Below are 16,933 nucleotides of genomic sequence, written 5' to 3'. Positions count from 1 at the left end.
GATTATCAAGAGGTTTAATCTCCAAGTGAAGGGATCGTTGAAGTTCTGTTTAGGTGTCACCATAGCAACACTGTGTTTGATGCCATGTTTTATGATGCGTTGTCCTGAGCAACAAGTTGCTGGTGTTATCGCTCCATATGACCCACTCTTGTAAGTATTTTCCAGAATATTATCTTAAGCATTCGTGCTTTTTTACAACTAAAACCAATTAACCAGAACAGAATGTCGTTTGAATGGATTTATGGCATGAATCGATGTGATATTATATCATGATACATATCACATTCTCACTCTCTCTCTCTCTCTCTCTCTCTCTCTCTCTCTCTCTCTCTCTCTCTCTCTCTCTCTCTCTCTCTCTCTCTCTCTCTCTCTCTCTCTCTCTCTCTCTCTCTCTCTCTCTCTCTCTCTCTCTCTCTCTCTCTCTCTCTCTCTCTCTCCAACCATAGACCAAATACAGTTGATCCAGTTAATTTGACGCATGCGTGCAACATTGACTGTCAATGCGCAGGTTCGGGGACTTTCAATCCAGTCTGTGGTTCAGACGATTTAGTCTACTTTGATGCATGCTATGCTGGTTGTCAAAATACCCCGGATGATGGGCAGGTTAGTATATCAAAGCAATTTTGATTCTTTTGTTCTTTTACCACAGTATGTTTGTGATCGACGTAAAATTCCAGATCGGAATAAATTATTTCAGTCTGAAAAAGTGTTTTTCCAAGCTTAGGTGACTGCAGAGCGTTATAGAAACTACTTTGCATTCAAAATACTGACAACAGTTCACGACGGGAACTTTTTCTAAACCGCAGTAGGAAGACAAAACTATCGTCAAAATAAATTTGGCGGGAAGTGAGGTAGTTAATGAATATTGATTTGGGGAAAGTCTTTTGACATTGAAGTAGTGTAACGCTTGTAGATTATAGTTTTAGTGTGACTGTTTCATCTCCACTTTCAGACTTATTACGACTGTAGTTGTATTGATACAGATGGTAATGACGATTCACCAGAAGCTGTCATCGGTAAATGCACAGTTAATTGTTGGCAGCTTCCTGTATTCGCCATTTTGTTTTTCATTATTATGCTACTTGCGTTTACATTGATGGCTCCAAACACAATTATAAGCCTCAGGTAAGATTTACATACATACCATATTAAAGCCTTTGATACGTCAGACTGTGAGTTCATTTCGGCGTGTATTATTTTTTCTCTTGTATTGTCTAATAATTAAAGTTGTACTTCAAATATGCGTAATGTACTGACATTGAAGTTTAAACTCTTAAAAATTAAAGTGACTGGTTTCTGTAGATTGGACTAGACTGCCTGTGATGATTCATGCACTATCACTGTGGAGACTCGAGCTCAAACGCCGAATTCTCGTGGTACCACAGGGAGAAGTGAGCATGTAACTTATTGATCGATCGATTGATCGATTGATTGATTGATTGATTGATTGATTGATTGATTGGTTGATTGATTGATTGATTGATTGATTGATTGATTGATTGATTGATTGATTTCATTGAAGGGTTGATCGATTGAATGATCGATTTTTATGATGAAATAAAACTTATTTTGTATGTGATAATTGATCAATTGATTGATTGATTGATTGATTGATTGATTTTTGTGGTGATATAAAACTTTTTTCCTTCTTTCCCTGGCTAGTTTTCTCTCTTTCAGCTGTATATAATTCACTCTTTATTGACTAAATAAAGACATCTTGTCCATTCCTCTCCTCTTGTCCAAATTAAAACACCCCCAATCTCATAATTACCAGGGAGATCAGTTACGGCGAATATTTACTTTATCTCTGTGTGATTATGACACAGAGATAAACATTCAACCATGCACAAATAATGCTCATTCTTCCTTGTTTATGCATGGTTGGGTGTTTACTTCTCCCTATGTACTACTGTAATAGTTAACAAAACCTTAACAATGTCTTCATAAACAAATAACAATAAACTGATTATTGATGCTTGCAGAAAGCACCCGATTGGTGGTATATCATCCTATTAAATCTAAAATACCCGAGTGTATTCATTTCATCTTTATAATCTGGTTCGTCCTTTCTTCAATTTCTTTAATTGTAGGTGCGTTCCTGATTCTCAAAGGGCATACGGTCTGGGCATATCTTCAATTATCTGGAGAGTATTCGGTAGGTTGACAATGCTATCAAGGGTAACGATGGCCGCGTAAGATGATGAACACAAATCCCTATATTGAAGTGTCAATCTTCTGATTCTCAAGTCTAGGGACTCTCCATCTGTTGGTATTTGAATCTGACAATCTCTTACCATTAGTGAAAGTGATGGATCTAACATACTAAGTCTTGAATTACCAGAGATAGCTGTATCTAATTTGAATATTAATATAAACAGGCAACGTTATCACGTCCTCACATAACTTACTTTGAGACTGGAGATAGAGGTGCATTGGGTACATGTGAAACATGATTGCACTAATTGAATCAATGAACAACTGTATGGATGAATTGGTTAAAGACTGTCTGTCAATGTGTCATCGATTATTAACTTTGTTAGCATGTGGTCTAGATTTTCGATAGATTATACCCATTCCACTAGACGTAGTAAGGGATTTCCAGATTTAAAAACCAACGGATATCTTCTAGACTATTTATCATCAAGGGGTCTTTTGAATAAGACAATATATTGTTTTAATGCAGCTTCCTGGGGATTACGAGGTCATGCCATTAACAAAGAATTAAACCACCACAAGCCAAAAAGATGTTTATAATCTTGTCGATTATTGTTAGTGGGTCGTCCGATCGTAATGTTATCGTATCATTTCATTTCATTGTATTGACAATTCAAGCTAGAACATTAATGTAAATGTGTCATTGCGACGCCTACGATCGACTCAAGCACACCAAACACAAGTTAGTCATTCTGATCTCTTGATCAAGGAATCAAAAATGTGAACTGTACAAATATTTTATTCTTATTTCACATCCAGACAGTTTGTAGAATATTAGCTGACTCGATTATCTAATATTTTTTTGGCACCCAGGCAGTGTTCCCGGTCCCATCGTAGTGGGCGCCATCATTGATAGCTCTTGTGTTCTGTGGCAGGAAGTCTGTGATGAGCGAGGCAGTTGTTGGATCTATGACAACTTCGCTTTTGGACTGAAATTCGTCATCATTGGATTATCACTTTATTTGTTGGCAATTATTGTCACCATAGCTACCATTCTTGTATACAAACCTCCTCCCACTGATGAGAATGGAGTGATCGACAAGAATAATAAGGGGACAGAAACTGCCATTAAAGGAACTCCATCACAAACAATGGAAGAAGAGGCAAATTTAGCGACAATTAATCGCGGAGTGAGCTCCGCATCACTTCTTGGATATAAAAATATCGATCCCGATCAAGTTAATCTTGAATTAACAGAAATACCGAAAATGAACTAACTGAAAACTTTTAATACAATCCATGATTCAACTCACTGAATTCCAACGGAGTACACATATATGTCACATGAATTTCGTCCCATGCCTGTGTCTTGACAGTAAATGTATGTAAGAGTGATAGTTGCAATAAATCCATGTCGATACACAGAGTTTCAACAATTGCTATATTGTGATTTACTTTGCTTTCACTTTATACTGAATAAAAGATAAGTTGGGAACTTTGCTATTAGAAAATGCACCAAAACCCTCAGGACTGTTCGTTTAGGCAAAATGTGAAGAGTAAAGGACTTCAAATCGCTGATGGTGAGATTAGCCACTTACATGAATATATATGTGTGTCTGTCATAACCAGTCTTCACATAAAGAGCAACGTCACACGTATATGTGTGTCTGTCATAACCAATCTTCACATAAAGAGCAACGTCACATGTATATGTGTGTCTGTCATAACCAGTGAGCAACGTCATCACATTGCGTTAGAATAACATCGGAAATAATTCAGATGATTGACAATACCTCCCTCAGTTTGTTATCACATTTTAGATTGCGTGTATTCTTAGTTTTTCATTTTAATAACATAGTCAATAAATGAAATGAATATAAGATACTGGCCTTCTCTAATGGGATATTGATGTGTGAGGTGAATAAATCTCTAATGTGTGACCTTACAATCGTCGGCATCTACCAATAACCTTCACTTGGTGCTACTCATTCACAATAATCATATAGGATATTGCAAAATGAAAGAATATCTATAATTATCCACAGTCCCTCGAGATGAGATTTCTGAGTGGATGGACCACCAATGTCTATAGCCATTTACAACCCCTCCAAATAAGACAATTGAAGTCCCCATGTTTCTAGACATCCATAGTCTCTCCAGATAATTATAAGACCATGGAGGGCCAATGTCTATAGCTATCCACGGTCCCTCCAGATAAGATCATGAAGCGACTCGGTGGAGGACCCCATGTTTCTAGACACCCACAGTCCCTCCAGATAAGACCATGGAGCGACTCAGTGGAGGACCCCATGTTTCTAGACACCCACAGTCCTTCCAGATAAGACCATGGAGTGACTCAGTGGAGGACCCCATGTTTCTAGACACCCACAGTCCTTCCAGATAAGACCATGGAGCGACTCAGTGGAGGATCCCATGTTTCTAGACACCCACAGTCCCTCCAGATAAGATCCTGGAGCGACTCAGTGGAGGATCCCATGTTTCTAGACACCGACAGTCCCTCCAGATAAGATCCTGGAGTGGACCAATTTTCAGTCTCTCTAGACCAAAACCCTAGATAAAACCAATGTCCCATTCACGCTACCTCCAGATAAATGGACTGTGTCGTACATTGTACTTGCTAATTCAAACACCTTTATGCAAACATGTAGTTTATCTCTCAATGGCAGTCACGCCTACTAATATAGCACTGCGGGGTACTGTGTAACGACTAGGTACCGAAATATTTAGCTGAATGGCCTTGTTGAAGACCAGCCTGGCAATCCGAACTGTCAAATTTTAACCATCGTAGATGGCACTACAGTTGTTAGATGTCATCCGATGAGTGGTACACGATACTTCAGTCAAATCGTATCTACACAAGATCGTCGCCACGATTGACTATAGTTATTGATTATACCAATCAGATGTTGCATATGACAGGTAATCATAATAATTGGTTTATTAATATATAATACAGGTTACCAGGCCAATTAGATTGTTTAATATTCAAGATGTTTGTGGCGACCAAGTCAGTTTTACGGCTTCTCGCCATTGTATCCGACCTACGAACCCATTAAGAGAAAACTGGTACAGAAAAATGTATTCAAACTTTTCTCGTTTGATTACAGACTGTTAGTCAAAAGTTTACTACACTTTAAGCAGATAGGTTAAGTTTTTTCAAAGGGATGGTTTTCCAACTTTTCCTATAAACCGAAGTTTATTTGTAACACATCACCAGAATTTGTTTATTTATACTGCATCACAATTCTAGACGTATTGTTATGAATTGAATGTACTATTTGTTGTCTAATGTTCAATTTTTTCAGACATCAAAGTGTATCATTGACCGATGTCTGCCAAAAATTTACCTGTGAAAAGTGGATCTAGCTAAAATATATAAATTAGTTTTAATAAATGAAGTAAACATCTATGATCATTTTCTGTCAGTGGTCTAAACCAAATACTCTATATAGACAACCTTGGAACTCGGATTGGGTTCGTAGTGAATACTAGTAATTAATCGCAAAAGTCCAGTAGTGTACATTGTACATATAGCCCACTCGACTCTTGAAGTATGTCCGTTAAATATTTGATGTTAAATTTTAACTGTTATTCTATACCTTTAATTCATATCCAGGTAGGATTTTGCGCAGTATGATACTATATTTTATAGTTAGGTATGATTTGTGTCAAATTGGTAAACATTGGTGTTTAACTGGATACAGGGACTAGTGTGTTGACCTTTCATCTTTCCTCTGTAGCAACCTTTAAGCTGGGAGGAATTTCCTAACATTATACCTTACAGCCTTCAGTCATGCATGTAGTTATTTTCATTGCTATCAAATCATCCCACAGTATTGTAAAAGACCTCGGACTGTACTTCCGAAGGTTGCCGGACAAAGCCAAAGGACGACTGTAGTTACCCCCAAAATACAATTACAAGTTCAAACCAGATTTAAACTGAATGCCTCCCGTAAGGGCAAAACCGTAGATTTATGGGCCTACACATATTGCTGGAATGCAAAATTCTGAATTATAGCTATAATACATGATGTACCACTTAATTGGAACACCACAAATAACAATAGATTCATTGCATTGATGTCAGCATTGATTTGACTGATATGTTCTACAATGGTGGCAGCGGTGGGATGTGGCAGCGGTGGGATGCCAAAATTACAAAATAAGGCAACATTAGATAATGCAAACAATGAGTGAAAGTAAAATCAGACGCTCCCCTAATTCAATTTTCTAAAAATATGACCATCCTCGAGAACCTGTTTTAAAATGTGACCCCCCCCCCCTCCACCATCCCCTCTTTGTAACTACTGAATGTTCCCTAAGCAAAATTTAAATGTTAAGATTTCATCATGAAAACGGTTTTGGATGAAGGCTTCATACCCACATTGGTGAACGTTACTGGTGAACTGTAAAAATAGTTGTCATAAGGAACATATTCAGTCATACAAAATAAACATTGGACTCTAGATCTAAAATTACAACTTTTTATTTTCATTGCTTTAATTAATTCTTAGAAAAACTGATAAAACAACTCCAAATTCAAACTAATGTATTTTCTTACACCGTTTTTGTTATAATCTTGTTTCCTGTGCAGAATGGTGAGATAGTCACGTGACAAAGTGTAGTTGAAAATACGTGAACATAAACTTAAAGCACAATTATGACGATCGATGAACAAAATACAGACGGGTCGGTGGGAGATGGAAACAGCAATGGGACAGCAGATACTGGCCAATCAGACAACAAACAACAATCAACCGACATCATGGATGAAGAATCTCCGACTTGTGGATGGTTTAACATACGCCCTCAATGGATGCAACGATTCAATACAGCCGCCTGGCTAGCAACAACCATCAGTTCTTTAATGTTCGTACAGGGTATTATGATCAATGGTTTTGTAGTTATCAACTTGTCAACCATTGAAACTCGGTTTGGTATATCCAGTACCATGGCTGGTTTTCTATTCAGTGCCTACGACTTGACCGTTGTCGTTCTTATTTTATTCGTCTCATACTTTGGTGCGACGAGAAATAAGGCCAAGATGTTGGGTATCGGGGCTGTGATCATGGGATGCGGCTCCCTACTATGGGCCATACCTCATTTTACTACAGGTCTATATCAGTATGACACGGGCTATGGAGAGGAGGAAACTTTATGTCGTAGAGGGCAGAATGTCACTGACTCGGGGCAATGCGACGAGGAGTGGCAGAATCTGGCATACTACTTTTGGGTGTTTTTATTCGCACAGATCTTATTTGGAATAGGTGCATCTCCAGTCTACACAGTTGGCTATGCCTATGTCGATGAGAATGTGGGTAATAGAACGTCTGCTTGGTACACAGGTAATGTTATGAACTCAGTGTATTTTACGTACAGAAAATTTATTAGTTGGTCGGTCGGTCGGTCGGTCAGGTGGATGGATGGATGGATGGATGGATGGATGGATGGGTGGGTGGGTGGGTGGTGTTGTGGTTTGGTTGAGGGTGGACAGTGATTGGGTGTGGCTGGCTGGGTGAGTGGTGGTTAGGTTGTGGATGGTGGTGGTATTGATGGGTTGTGGGTAAGTGATGGATGGGATGTGGGCTATGGGATATCTCGTCTAGTTTGTCTGAATATGACTGGCTATATACAATGCAATTCACTTTGATACTCTCCCAGTGAGAAACTGCAGTTCACGTCTGAATGTAATCTTTTCTATGTATCTCGACACTAGGGTTACTGACTACATTTTCAGTTCTTGGTCCGTGTTTTGGTTTTGTACTTGGTGCATTGTTCCTTGGCATCTATACCGATGTTCTCTATGCAGACGAGTAAGTACAAAGTACCATAGACATCGAAGGGAGAGGTCTGATGGAGACGTCTATGGTACAAACCATACATGTCATATTATCCTCTTTACGTCTATATCTGAATGTCTTCATGTATTTTTTTTTAATTTCTATTATTTATTTATTTATTTATTTATTTATTTATTTATCTATTTACTATTTATTTGATTTGAAAATGTTCCTTCGTTACAAATATATCTGTTTGATCTTATCCCCTTTATGTTGATCTGCATAAATTAAAATAATACATACCTATTTTATAGAAACTATATTTATCAGAAATTTCTCCTTCTGATGCAGATGGAGGAACTAACTGTTACACAAATAATCAAATTCATATGTTATGGAGGAGAGGGATAGGGTAGAATATTTGATGTGCATGAAGGCCTACAATTATTATGATGTATTGTGTTTCCATGGAAACCCCTCGTACGTCTCCGTATTACATATCGTTGTTGGCTTTGTACAGTAACTGTGTGTTGGAGGGCAAAGAGTTGAATGCCATATGATAAATTGTCATATTATGTTATTTTAGTAGTTGACATTCGTGTTGTTACTTGCTTGTTGTTTGTTTGTTTGTTTGTTTGTTTGTTTGTTTGTTTGTTTGGTTGGTTGGTTGGTTGGTTGGTTGATTGGTCGGTTCTTTCAAGTATATTGTTATTTTGTCCTTAGGGTTACCATAACACCAAGTGATCCGTCCTGGGTTGGTGCCTGGTGGATTGGTTTTTTGCTTGGTTGGGTACTTTCCTGGTTAGTAGCGTTGCCAGTCGCCTCATTCCCACCAGTTTTACCGGGTAAGTGTGTCCGTTTGCAGCTTTCGAAATTTATCCTACACGTTGTACAGTAACAGAGTGTGCCATACATTTATACTTTACTTGAAACGGCTATAGATTTTGCCCCTCTAAGTTTATTACATTTACAGGTAGTTTATAATCCGTGTTTACGACTTCAGTACGATATAATGATTTTACTTCTTAACAAAATAGTGAATATATTAAGCTAAATGGTGCGTTATTTCTTTGATTGTCCACTTCGTGATAACACTTTGTTTTATAACGAGTAAAACAATACGTGAAGGGGTTAGTATCAAAAGGGCCTGACGTCACTTTCGTCTTTTAACAATTTAAGTTCTTTCAATTGTGGAAAGAACTATTTAACTTAGAGTCATGTGGTTTTTGGGCATTTTCTCAAAACGGCATTTTCGTCATTAAGGCCTTTTGGCCGTTCCCGTTCAAGTTTGAATGAGTCATTACACAAAAATGAATATCCCAAAGTAAGTTAAAAATTTACTGATATTGGCTCGCGTGGAGCTTGGGTTAACCAATCGAGCCAATCAACAGAATGAGAATTTTTCTTATGGAAACAACCTGATTTGTCGTTTGCTTATTTTCATGAGTCGATTCAATGAACACATACACACTAGTAGTTAGACTACATTATTTGTATCACCGTACTTTCATTTAGTCTAGTTCCCTAGGATTACTACGACCATTTCCACTCACATGAGTGGAGATGATCGTAATAATCGTGACATGTAGTATAGGAACTAGACAAACTTCCATTCCAATAACGCATAATCTATAATGCTGTTTTTTTTTTACTCACACACGTACACAGGTGCTAAAGACATACAACATGAACGTACCTCACAAGCTCATCACAGTGAAAACGCTGAAATGCTGGAAACCCGGCCTGGTTTTGGAGAAGGCTGGAAGGACATGTGGCCTGCTACAAAAATATTATTGACAAACCCAACCTTCTTACTACTTTGTATTGCCAGAATACTATTATATTTCATCGTGGGTGGATTTACGCCCTTTATGCCAAAGTTTTTAGAAAATCAATTCGGTCTTACGTCATCAGCTGCAGGATTGTTATTAGGTTAGTTGGAATTTGTCTTTAGTTATACCTACACCTAGACTGTCGACAGTCGCTCGCACCTTTTTTCCCACTACGTTTTATCTAAACTCCGATGCGGCGCAACACTAGTCTAATCGCAAACTGATATCGAGGGCCGAATGCCCAAGTGATCGATTTGGCGCGAGCGACTGTCGACAGTCTAACCTACACCCAGTGTGTGAACTTAAGGGAAAATGACTACTGGTCATAAGGACCGACATGTAGCAAAAGCTGCTGGTCCTTAAGGAAAACTGCTGGTCCATACTCAATGCAGTTCACATTCACGACCTGTATCTACACCCCCAATTACAGATTAAATGATTTTGAACTTTAATATGATACAACACCGCTAAGATTTCTGTAGGTGGCATTGACCAATTTTTAGTGAATACATCTTTGGTTATTTGATAAAAGAATGTCCAGGTTGCAGCTAGTGTAGGTTTTAAATGTTCACTGCTTCACGACGTAACATGATTCATATAATTGGTCTATTGTCTTGATTTGATTTGATTTGATTGATTTGATATATCTAATGTGTCAGATTTCTTCCTGCCAATTACACAAATGAATCTTCAAAACGTGTTATATCATATTGTGTGCTATCATGATTTCATACATATATTGTCGTTATCCATACTTGTAGGAGCTACAGCCATACCTGGTGCTGCAGGAGGAACACTACTTGGAGGATGGGTCATTAAGAAGCGCAATCTTCAAGTGAAAGGAGCATTAAGGTTTTGTCTGGGTATTACTCTAATTACGTTAATTGCGACACCGTGTTTTTTGATGAAGTGTCCTGAACAACAAGTGGCTGGGGTCATCGCTCCATATGATCAAACAGAGTGAGTAAATGTCATCGGCACTTCATATACTATTAGCCTAACAACTTTCAGTGTGACGTTTAGATCAAATTAAACTACAAAACTAAGTCAACATTCTCTCTCTCTCTCTCTCTCTCTCTCTCTCTCTCTCTCTCTCTCTCTCTCTCTCTCTCTCTCTCTCTCTCTCTCTCTCTCTCTCTCTCTCTCTCTCTCTCTCTCTCTCTCTCTCTCTCTCTCTCTCTCAGGACTGGCTCACCTGACCCAGTAAATTTGACGCATGCGTGTAACGCAGGCTGTCAGTGTGCCGGGTCAGAGACTTACAATCCAGTCTGTGCTTCAAATGACTTAGTCTATTTTGATGCATGTTATGCTGGTTGCCAAAATACAAAGTACACAGATGAAGGACAGGTTAGAAAATTTATTATGCCATTCTTTGCATCATAAACATTGTGTATGTATACATACATACATACATACATACATACATACATACATACATACATACATACATACAGACAGACAGACAGACAGACAGACAGACAGACAGACAGACAGACAGACAGACAGACAGACAGACAGACAGACAGACAGAGTGTATTCAGCCTAATTACACGTTCGAATATTTTATAGATATTTACCATTTTCGACTGAATTTCTTTCAGACTTACTACAACTGTAGTTGTATTGATACAGATGAAAATGATGATTCACCTGAAGCTGTGATTAGTAAATGTGACCTGGATTGTTGGCAACTACCTGTCTTCGCTTTCTTATTTTTCCTTGTCATGTTACTAGGATTTACACTGACAACACCATATTTGATGCTCCTCCTTAGGTAGGATATTTACTTTGCGCTTTGTGAGGCAAATTGAATTCATTTTACATTGTACAGTGTATGATGTCAAGTTGCTTAGAGACGATCACACAATGTTGCTCAAGCATAATACACGAACATCGTTCGTTTAGGTCAACTCCCCCTAAACGAACGTTCACAATTGCGATATCATACATTTATATACGAACATGAATCACACCACTATTATCAAAGTAATGTAAAACATGATTGTAAATACACCAGAAACCCAGTACCATATCTCACATTAGAAGTAATTTCTTTATCAACCTATCAACATCTCAGTAGTAAATACAACAGCTGTTCAAGGAGTGAAAGTTTTCCGTCGAAATTTGGTTAGAAGTGCGAAAATTATGTTCAGCAACCGCACTGACGCCCCACCCCCCAACGAACGAAGTTCACTTATTGAGCTTGTATGACATTGTGCGGTCGTTCCTTATCGACCTTCATCTTCAAGACCTCCATTTTCAAGTTCGTCACTATTAGGATGTTTTTTTTTGTTCATTCAACTTTGCTATTTCGACCAATTTCACGTCTCAGGCTTTCGTTTATACATATTGAAAAGCACCCATTTGATGAATTCAAAACATTGCTGTTATTTCAAATATGGGAGGTATAATGTTGTTAACCATGTCAAGGATGGTTTATCATTCATAGTTTGATAACCTTTAACCTTTGAACTTTGATGGTAGATGGATGACTGTTCTGAATTCAACTTAGTGCTAGAAAGAAATACACAACATTATCACTATTGCCTAATGTGCATTTCATTTAGCTTCAAAACATTACCATGTCTATATCTTATATTCTCGTAGGGTCGTGCCGGATTCCCAAAGAGCATACGCTCTCGGCATATCTTCAATTACTTACCGGATATTTGGTAGGCAACTATTTGTTCACTTAGACGTTTTATCGCGGTAGTGCCATCGTGACTTTCTGATAGCCGTTTAAACAAATCAGTCTTTTAAAACTGATTCAGTTTGGTAGCGTGTGTTGTCACTTTAAATGGTCTCCCCTTAAATTAATCAGTAATAGCATTTATCGTTTCCTGTGGTTTTACTTTGATATGAGTTATTGTTCAAGTTTTGATGGGACGATATCAAAAATAAAATAACCGTTTTTTAAAGAGGTTGTTGGGGAAATTCGCTCAACATTTCACTTTTGTCAAATTAGATATAACATTTTCCCTTTATAAAGTTTTGTTTTAGTTTTTATATGACATCACTATCCCCTGCCACTATATTAATGTACCCATTCTGTTCTGTGTTCACACCTAGGCAGTGTTCCCGGTCCCATCGTAGTGGGCGCCATCATCGATAGCTCATGTCTTCTGTGGCAGGAAGTCTGTGATGAGAGAGGCAGTTGTTGGATCTACGACAACTTCGCCTTTGGACTAAAATTCTTCGTTGTTGGGATATCAGCTTTTTTGCTAACGATAATCGTCGTCATAGCTGCCCTTCTAGTATACAAACCTCCTCCCGCCGATGAGAAAGGCATAGAAGTGAAGGACAAAGAGACGACGATCAGAAATAGTACTTCCAGACAAACGATGGAAGAAGAGGGAATTATCCAAGGAACTATGAACCGTGAAGTGAGCTCGGTCTCACTTCTTGGCTATACTAGACGAGATCTAGACCAAGCTGATATAGAATTAGTTGAGAAATCCTCAAATCTTTCAAAATAGAATAGAAATAGAATAATGCCGGAAACAGTTCAACCAAAAGTTGATAACTTAAATTGATAATATTCGAATTTGTTACACAATTAGCTTTGAAGGCTTATCATGATAGAACTTTTTTTTCATCGGAAATCAAACATCTGCTCGTCAAAAATCATAGTATGATATTCAGACGTGGTTATATTTGTCCTCGTCGTCATCTGTAATTAATAATACAAACGATTTGAAAAATGAATTAGTGCTGTGACATTTATCGACAAATTGTCAATAAGTTGTACATTTATTAATGCAATTGTTTTGGGTTTGATGACATTGTCTTAGTTTTCACTAGCTTTAATACCTTCAGGTTTTCCTTCAAATCAGAAAATTCATTGATGTGCCACAGTTTGGAGTCATCCTTTTTGTAACTTTTTGAAATTACAGATGCAAGATTTCATTGTTTCATAACTGTTGATATCAGATGTAAGATTTTGATTGGTTGATTTTAACTTTGTTTAATTTCTGAGATATGTTATGTCTTTCGTGTGGATTCATTTAGAAATAAAGAGTTGTTCGAAACGAAACTGTTTTTAGCCTTATTGGCTAAAATCTTCAATTTCAAGTTCTTTCCTTATAAGTCGTGTATAAACAGATCACATGTAAATCACATGTAAATCACAGAGATTGAACAATGTAACTTAAAATACAGACAAATCACATGATCCAGTCGACTCAATACATGTATCACACTTAAAAATATTAGATGGTGTTGTTACAAAATATCTTTAATTACAAGTCGTTCTTGATCACAAAAACATAGAAAGGGTCAAAGTTCCATACCATTTGCCAGTTTCTATGTTTTGACCTGCTTTTTACCACGCATGCGTAATATAAGATAAGATAAGATAAGATGAAGATGAAGATACAACTTCACTGCATGTCACGTGACATAATCTGACCTTTTCTCTTAAAGGCGATGGATATAATCCCAGGTTCTCGCAATAATGTTATGTCATCAACGAAGTCATATTAAAGTATTTAAATTATACCTCTCTTTCCTCCACGGTCTAATTATCATATTATAACTCTACCAGACAGTTATTATTTTTCACAAATTTAAGTTAACCTTAATCTTCTAATCCGAATTGGGCCTGTATAAGATTAATTAATTACTTTATTGATCCTAATCTTCAAAATTGTAAAACTGTCGATATCGGTTAGACGTTTGTCCCAATTCAAGATAAATTACAGGTTAGATATCAGATCTACAGTTTATCACAACAAGGCCAGGTAACGTTCCTCGTAAAAATCCGCAACGAGTGACACGAAGAATTTCAAACATATTTTGTTACTTCAGTGTCAAATTTAAACCCCTGAAATAATTATATTCTTTTGTCTAGCTACTGTTTAATTTCTTCACTGATACTGTTATTACATAAAATGTTCAAATTCCGCTCAAACTTCGCGTCAACTCCAATGATAGCATTTCCAGTCAAATAAGTCTATATATTATTGGCAAATGTTCAAATTTGTATTTTTTTCTGTTGTGGACTGATAAGGGTTCGAATTTCACTGAGTAATCTATGCAAACATGACCTACTTACTAGTATAGTTAATTTGTATTATCATCGATTTAGCAAAATCCTTCACAATAGAATTCACTTGTTCAGAATGCATAGTATAGTAAATACACAGACAAAATGTAAAGTTCGACATTAAAACACATGTAACTACTAACACAGATGTCTTAACTTATAAGATGTATATGTACCAGAAAGAAATAGAGCGGGTTTATTGTCTGAGCTATACAGAGAGAGACAAAGACAGACAGACAGACAGACAGACAGACAGACAGACAGACAGACAGACAGAAGCACAGAGATAGAGGCAGAAAATCAAGCCAATGTATGTGTGTGTGTGTGTGTGTATGTGTGTGTGTGTGTGTGTGTGTGTGTGTGTGTGTAAGGCAGGGATGATGGACATGGGGATATACATCAGAGTGTGAAGATCGATAACATTGAGATGCGACACCTGTATATAGCTGGCAATATCGAGAAGTTGTCAGTAGTTTTTGTACAAGTTGATGTCATCGATATCATAGGTTCCTTGTATGCATCGGTTTGTAGCCAATACCTCTCCCCTTTTTAACTTTGAGGTCATGTGTCGGTGGGGGTGGGGGCAGTGAACATAACATATAGCAACTTAGTGTTAATATATACAGCTGCCTATATACATCAAAATGTCGTCCCTCCTTCCATTAACCCCTGCAAGAACGAATTAGTGATAAGGTTATCGTTCATTCTCAGGTTGGACCGATCAAAGTTTATATACTTGCAAAACAAAAACAGCAAAGTTTGCCGACCATATACCTGACCCAAGCACGTGAACAAATAGCATTACCACTATATGTAGACTAGTGAAGTAGAAGAGATAACTATTCATCAATCAATATTGTCAGATCAGTACAAACAACTTTACAAGACACATTATGTATTAGAAGATCTAAAACGCCGTCATTCAGCCAGGGTTTATTGTTGTAGGTAAGTAGACCAAGCTCTCTCTGTGTGTGTCTGTGTCTGTGTCTGTGTCTGTGTCTGTGTCTGTCTGTCTGTCTGTCTGTCTGTCTGTCTGTCTGTCTGTCTGTCTGTCTCTGTCTGTCTGTCTGTCTGTCTGTCTGTCTGTCTGTCTGTCTGTCTGTCTCTGTTTTTCACACACACACACACACACACACACACACACACACACACACACACACACACACACACAAACATTGTACAATAAGACCATAGGTAGTTAGACGAAAATTCTAGTGGTTTGTCTATAATCCAAAATAATGGTCATTAGTGACATGTATATTCTAATTAAGGTGTTCATGTCAGGTACAATGCAAGTCATACACCAACATTAGATGAAAAACGAAGGAATGTCTTGATGTGCTATGCATATAACTTTGGATGAACATTTCCTTGCCAACATTTTCGTTGTCGAACAAGTTTAATGTTATTATGTACTATCATGTTGTATTTGGTATTTACACTGTAAGGCCATTGTACTGAAATGTAGTAAAAACCCTCCATTTCAAGTTTTAAAGATTCACTTTTAGAAATGTGCAAATGTCCAGCTACAAAATATCTTTTCTAGTCATCATGACCTGAGATGCCCCACAGACTGCGAGTTTTATATCCCGTTTAACAATGTTGCATTATATCAGTGATCCTAATATATGAATGAGTTATACTACTCTTCGTCTCGTTCCCATTCTCCAGACTTTATGGAAGGATAGTCAGCAAAACCTGTTAACCACCAATGAAATTGTGTGTCCGCAAACTCATTGGTCCGCACAGCGACAGTTCTGCAGTGTCTGCACACTCGGTAACTACAACTTGTATCAAAATGACCATCAACAAATTAACTAATTTCTAGAAACTCCTTTAGTAGTCCCTGCGTTTACTAAGTTTTTTTAGCGACGTGCTATAATCACGGGGTGAAGCTGCATGGACTAATATACACTATCAACACACAATGTCATGTAGAACACGATCAAAACACATGTAGAAGGTGAAATTATATTGATTCCAAAAAGTTAAGCTATAAACATTTTCTCTCTATACATATCTAGGTATTTGCACTGAAACAAACTTCGAATATCGATAACGGGTTTGTTTGAACTTTAAATCGTTGGTGTAACAAACTAAAA

At 37.5% G+C, this 16,933-nt stretch overlaps 2 protein-coding genes across 2 annotated transcripts in view; both read left to right on the top strand.

Moving 5' to 3' along the window:
* Positions 1 to 3,431, top strand: part of LOC144444885 (solute carrier organic anion transporter family member 4C1-like) — a 7,570-nt gene extending 4,139 nt beyond the window's left edge. Inside the window, exons 5-9 of the mRNA XM_078134435.1 lie at positions 1 to 150; positions 447 to 603; positions 953 to 1,125; positions 2,091 to 2,155; positions 3,028 to 3,431. The exon at positions 1 to 150 is cut by the window's left edge and continues 49 nt beyond it. Coding sequence (XP_077990561.1) covers positions 1 to 150; positions 447 to 603; positions 953 to 1,125; positions 2,091 to 2,155; positions 3,028 to 3,431 — 949 coding nt within the window. The remainder of the gene's footprint in view (positions 151 to 446; positions 604 to 952; positions 1,126 to 2,090; positions 2,156 to 3,027) is intronic.
* Positions 3,432 to 6,835: 3,404 nt separating this feature from the next.
* LOC144444883 (solute carrier organic anion transporter family member 4C1-like) lies at positions 6,836 to 13,263 on the top strand. The gene is made up of 9 exons (XM_078134432.1): positions 6,836 to 7,520; positions 7,892 to 7,988; positions 8,679 to 8,800; positions 9,624 to 9,887; positions 10,549 to 10,747; positions 10,972 to 11,134; positions 11,389 to 11,561; positions 12,395 to 12,459; positions 12,857 to 13,263. The coding sequence occupies exons 1-9, from the start codon at positions 6,836 to 6,838 to the stop codon at positions 13,261 to 13,263; spliced, it is 2,175 nt and encodes a 724-aa protein (XP_077990558.1).
* Positions 13,264 to 16,933: the final 3,670 nt, after the last annotated feature.

The sequence above is a fragment of the Glandiceps talaboti genome, chromosome 13 (assembly GCF_964340395.1).
Source record: "Glandiceps talaboti chromosome 13, keGlaTala1.1, whole genome shotgun sequence".
Taxonomy (NCBI): domain Eukaryota; kingdom Metazoa; phylum Hemichordata; class Enteropneusta; family Spengelidae; genus Glandiceps; species Glandiceps talaboti.
Note: the sequence above shows the minus strand (reverse complement) of the source record. Positions and strands in the feature narration are given on the sequence as shown.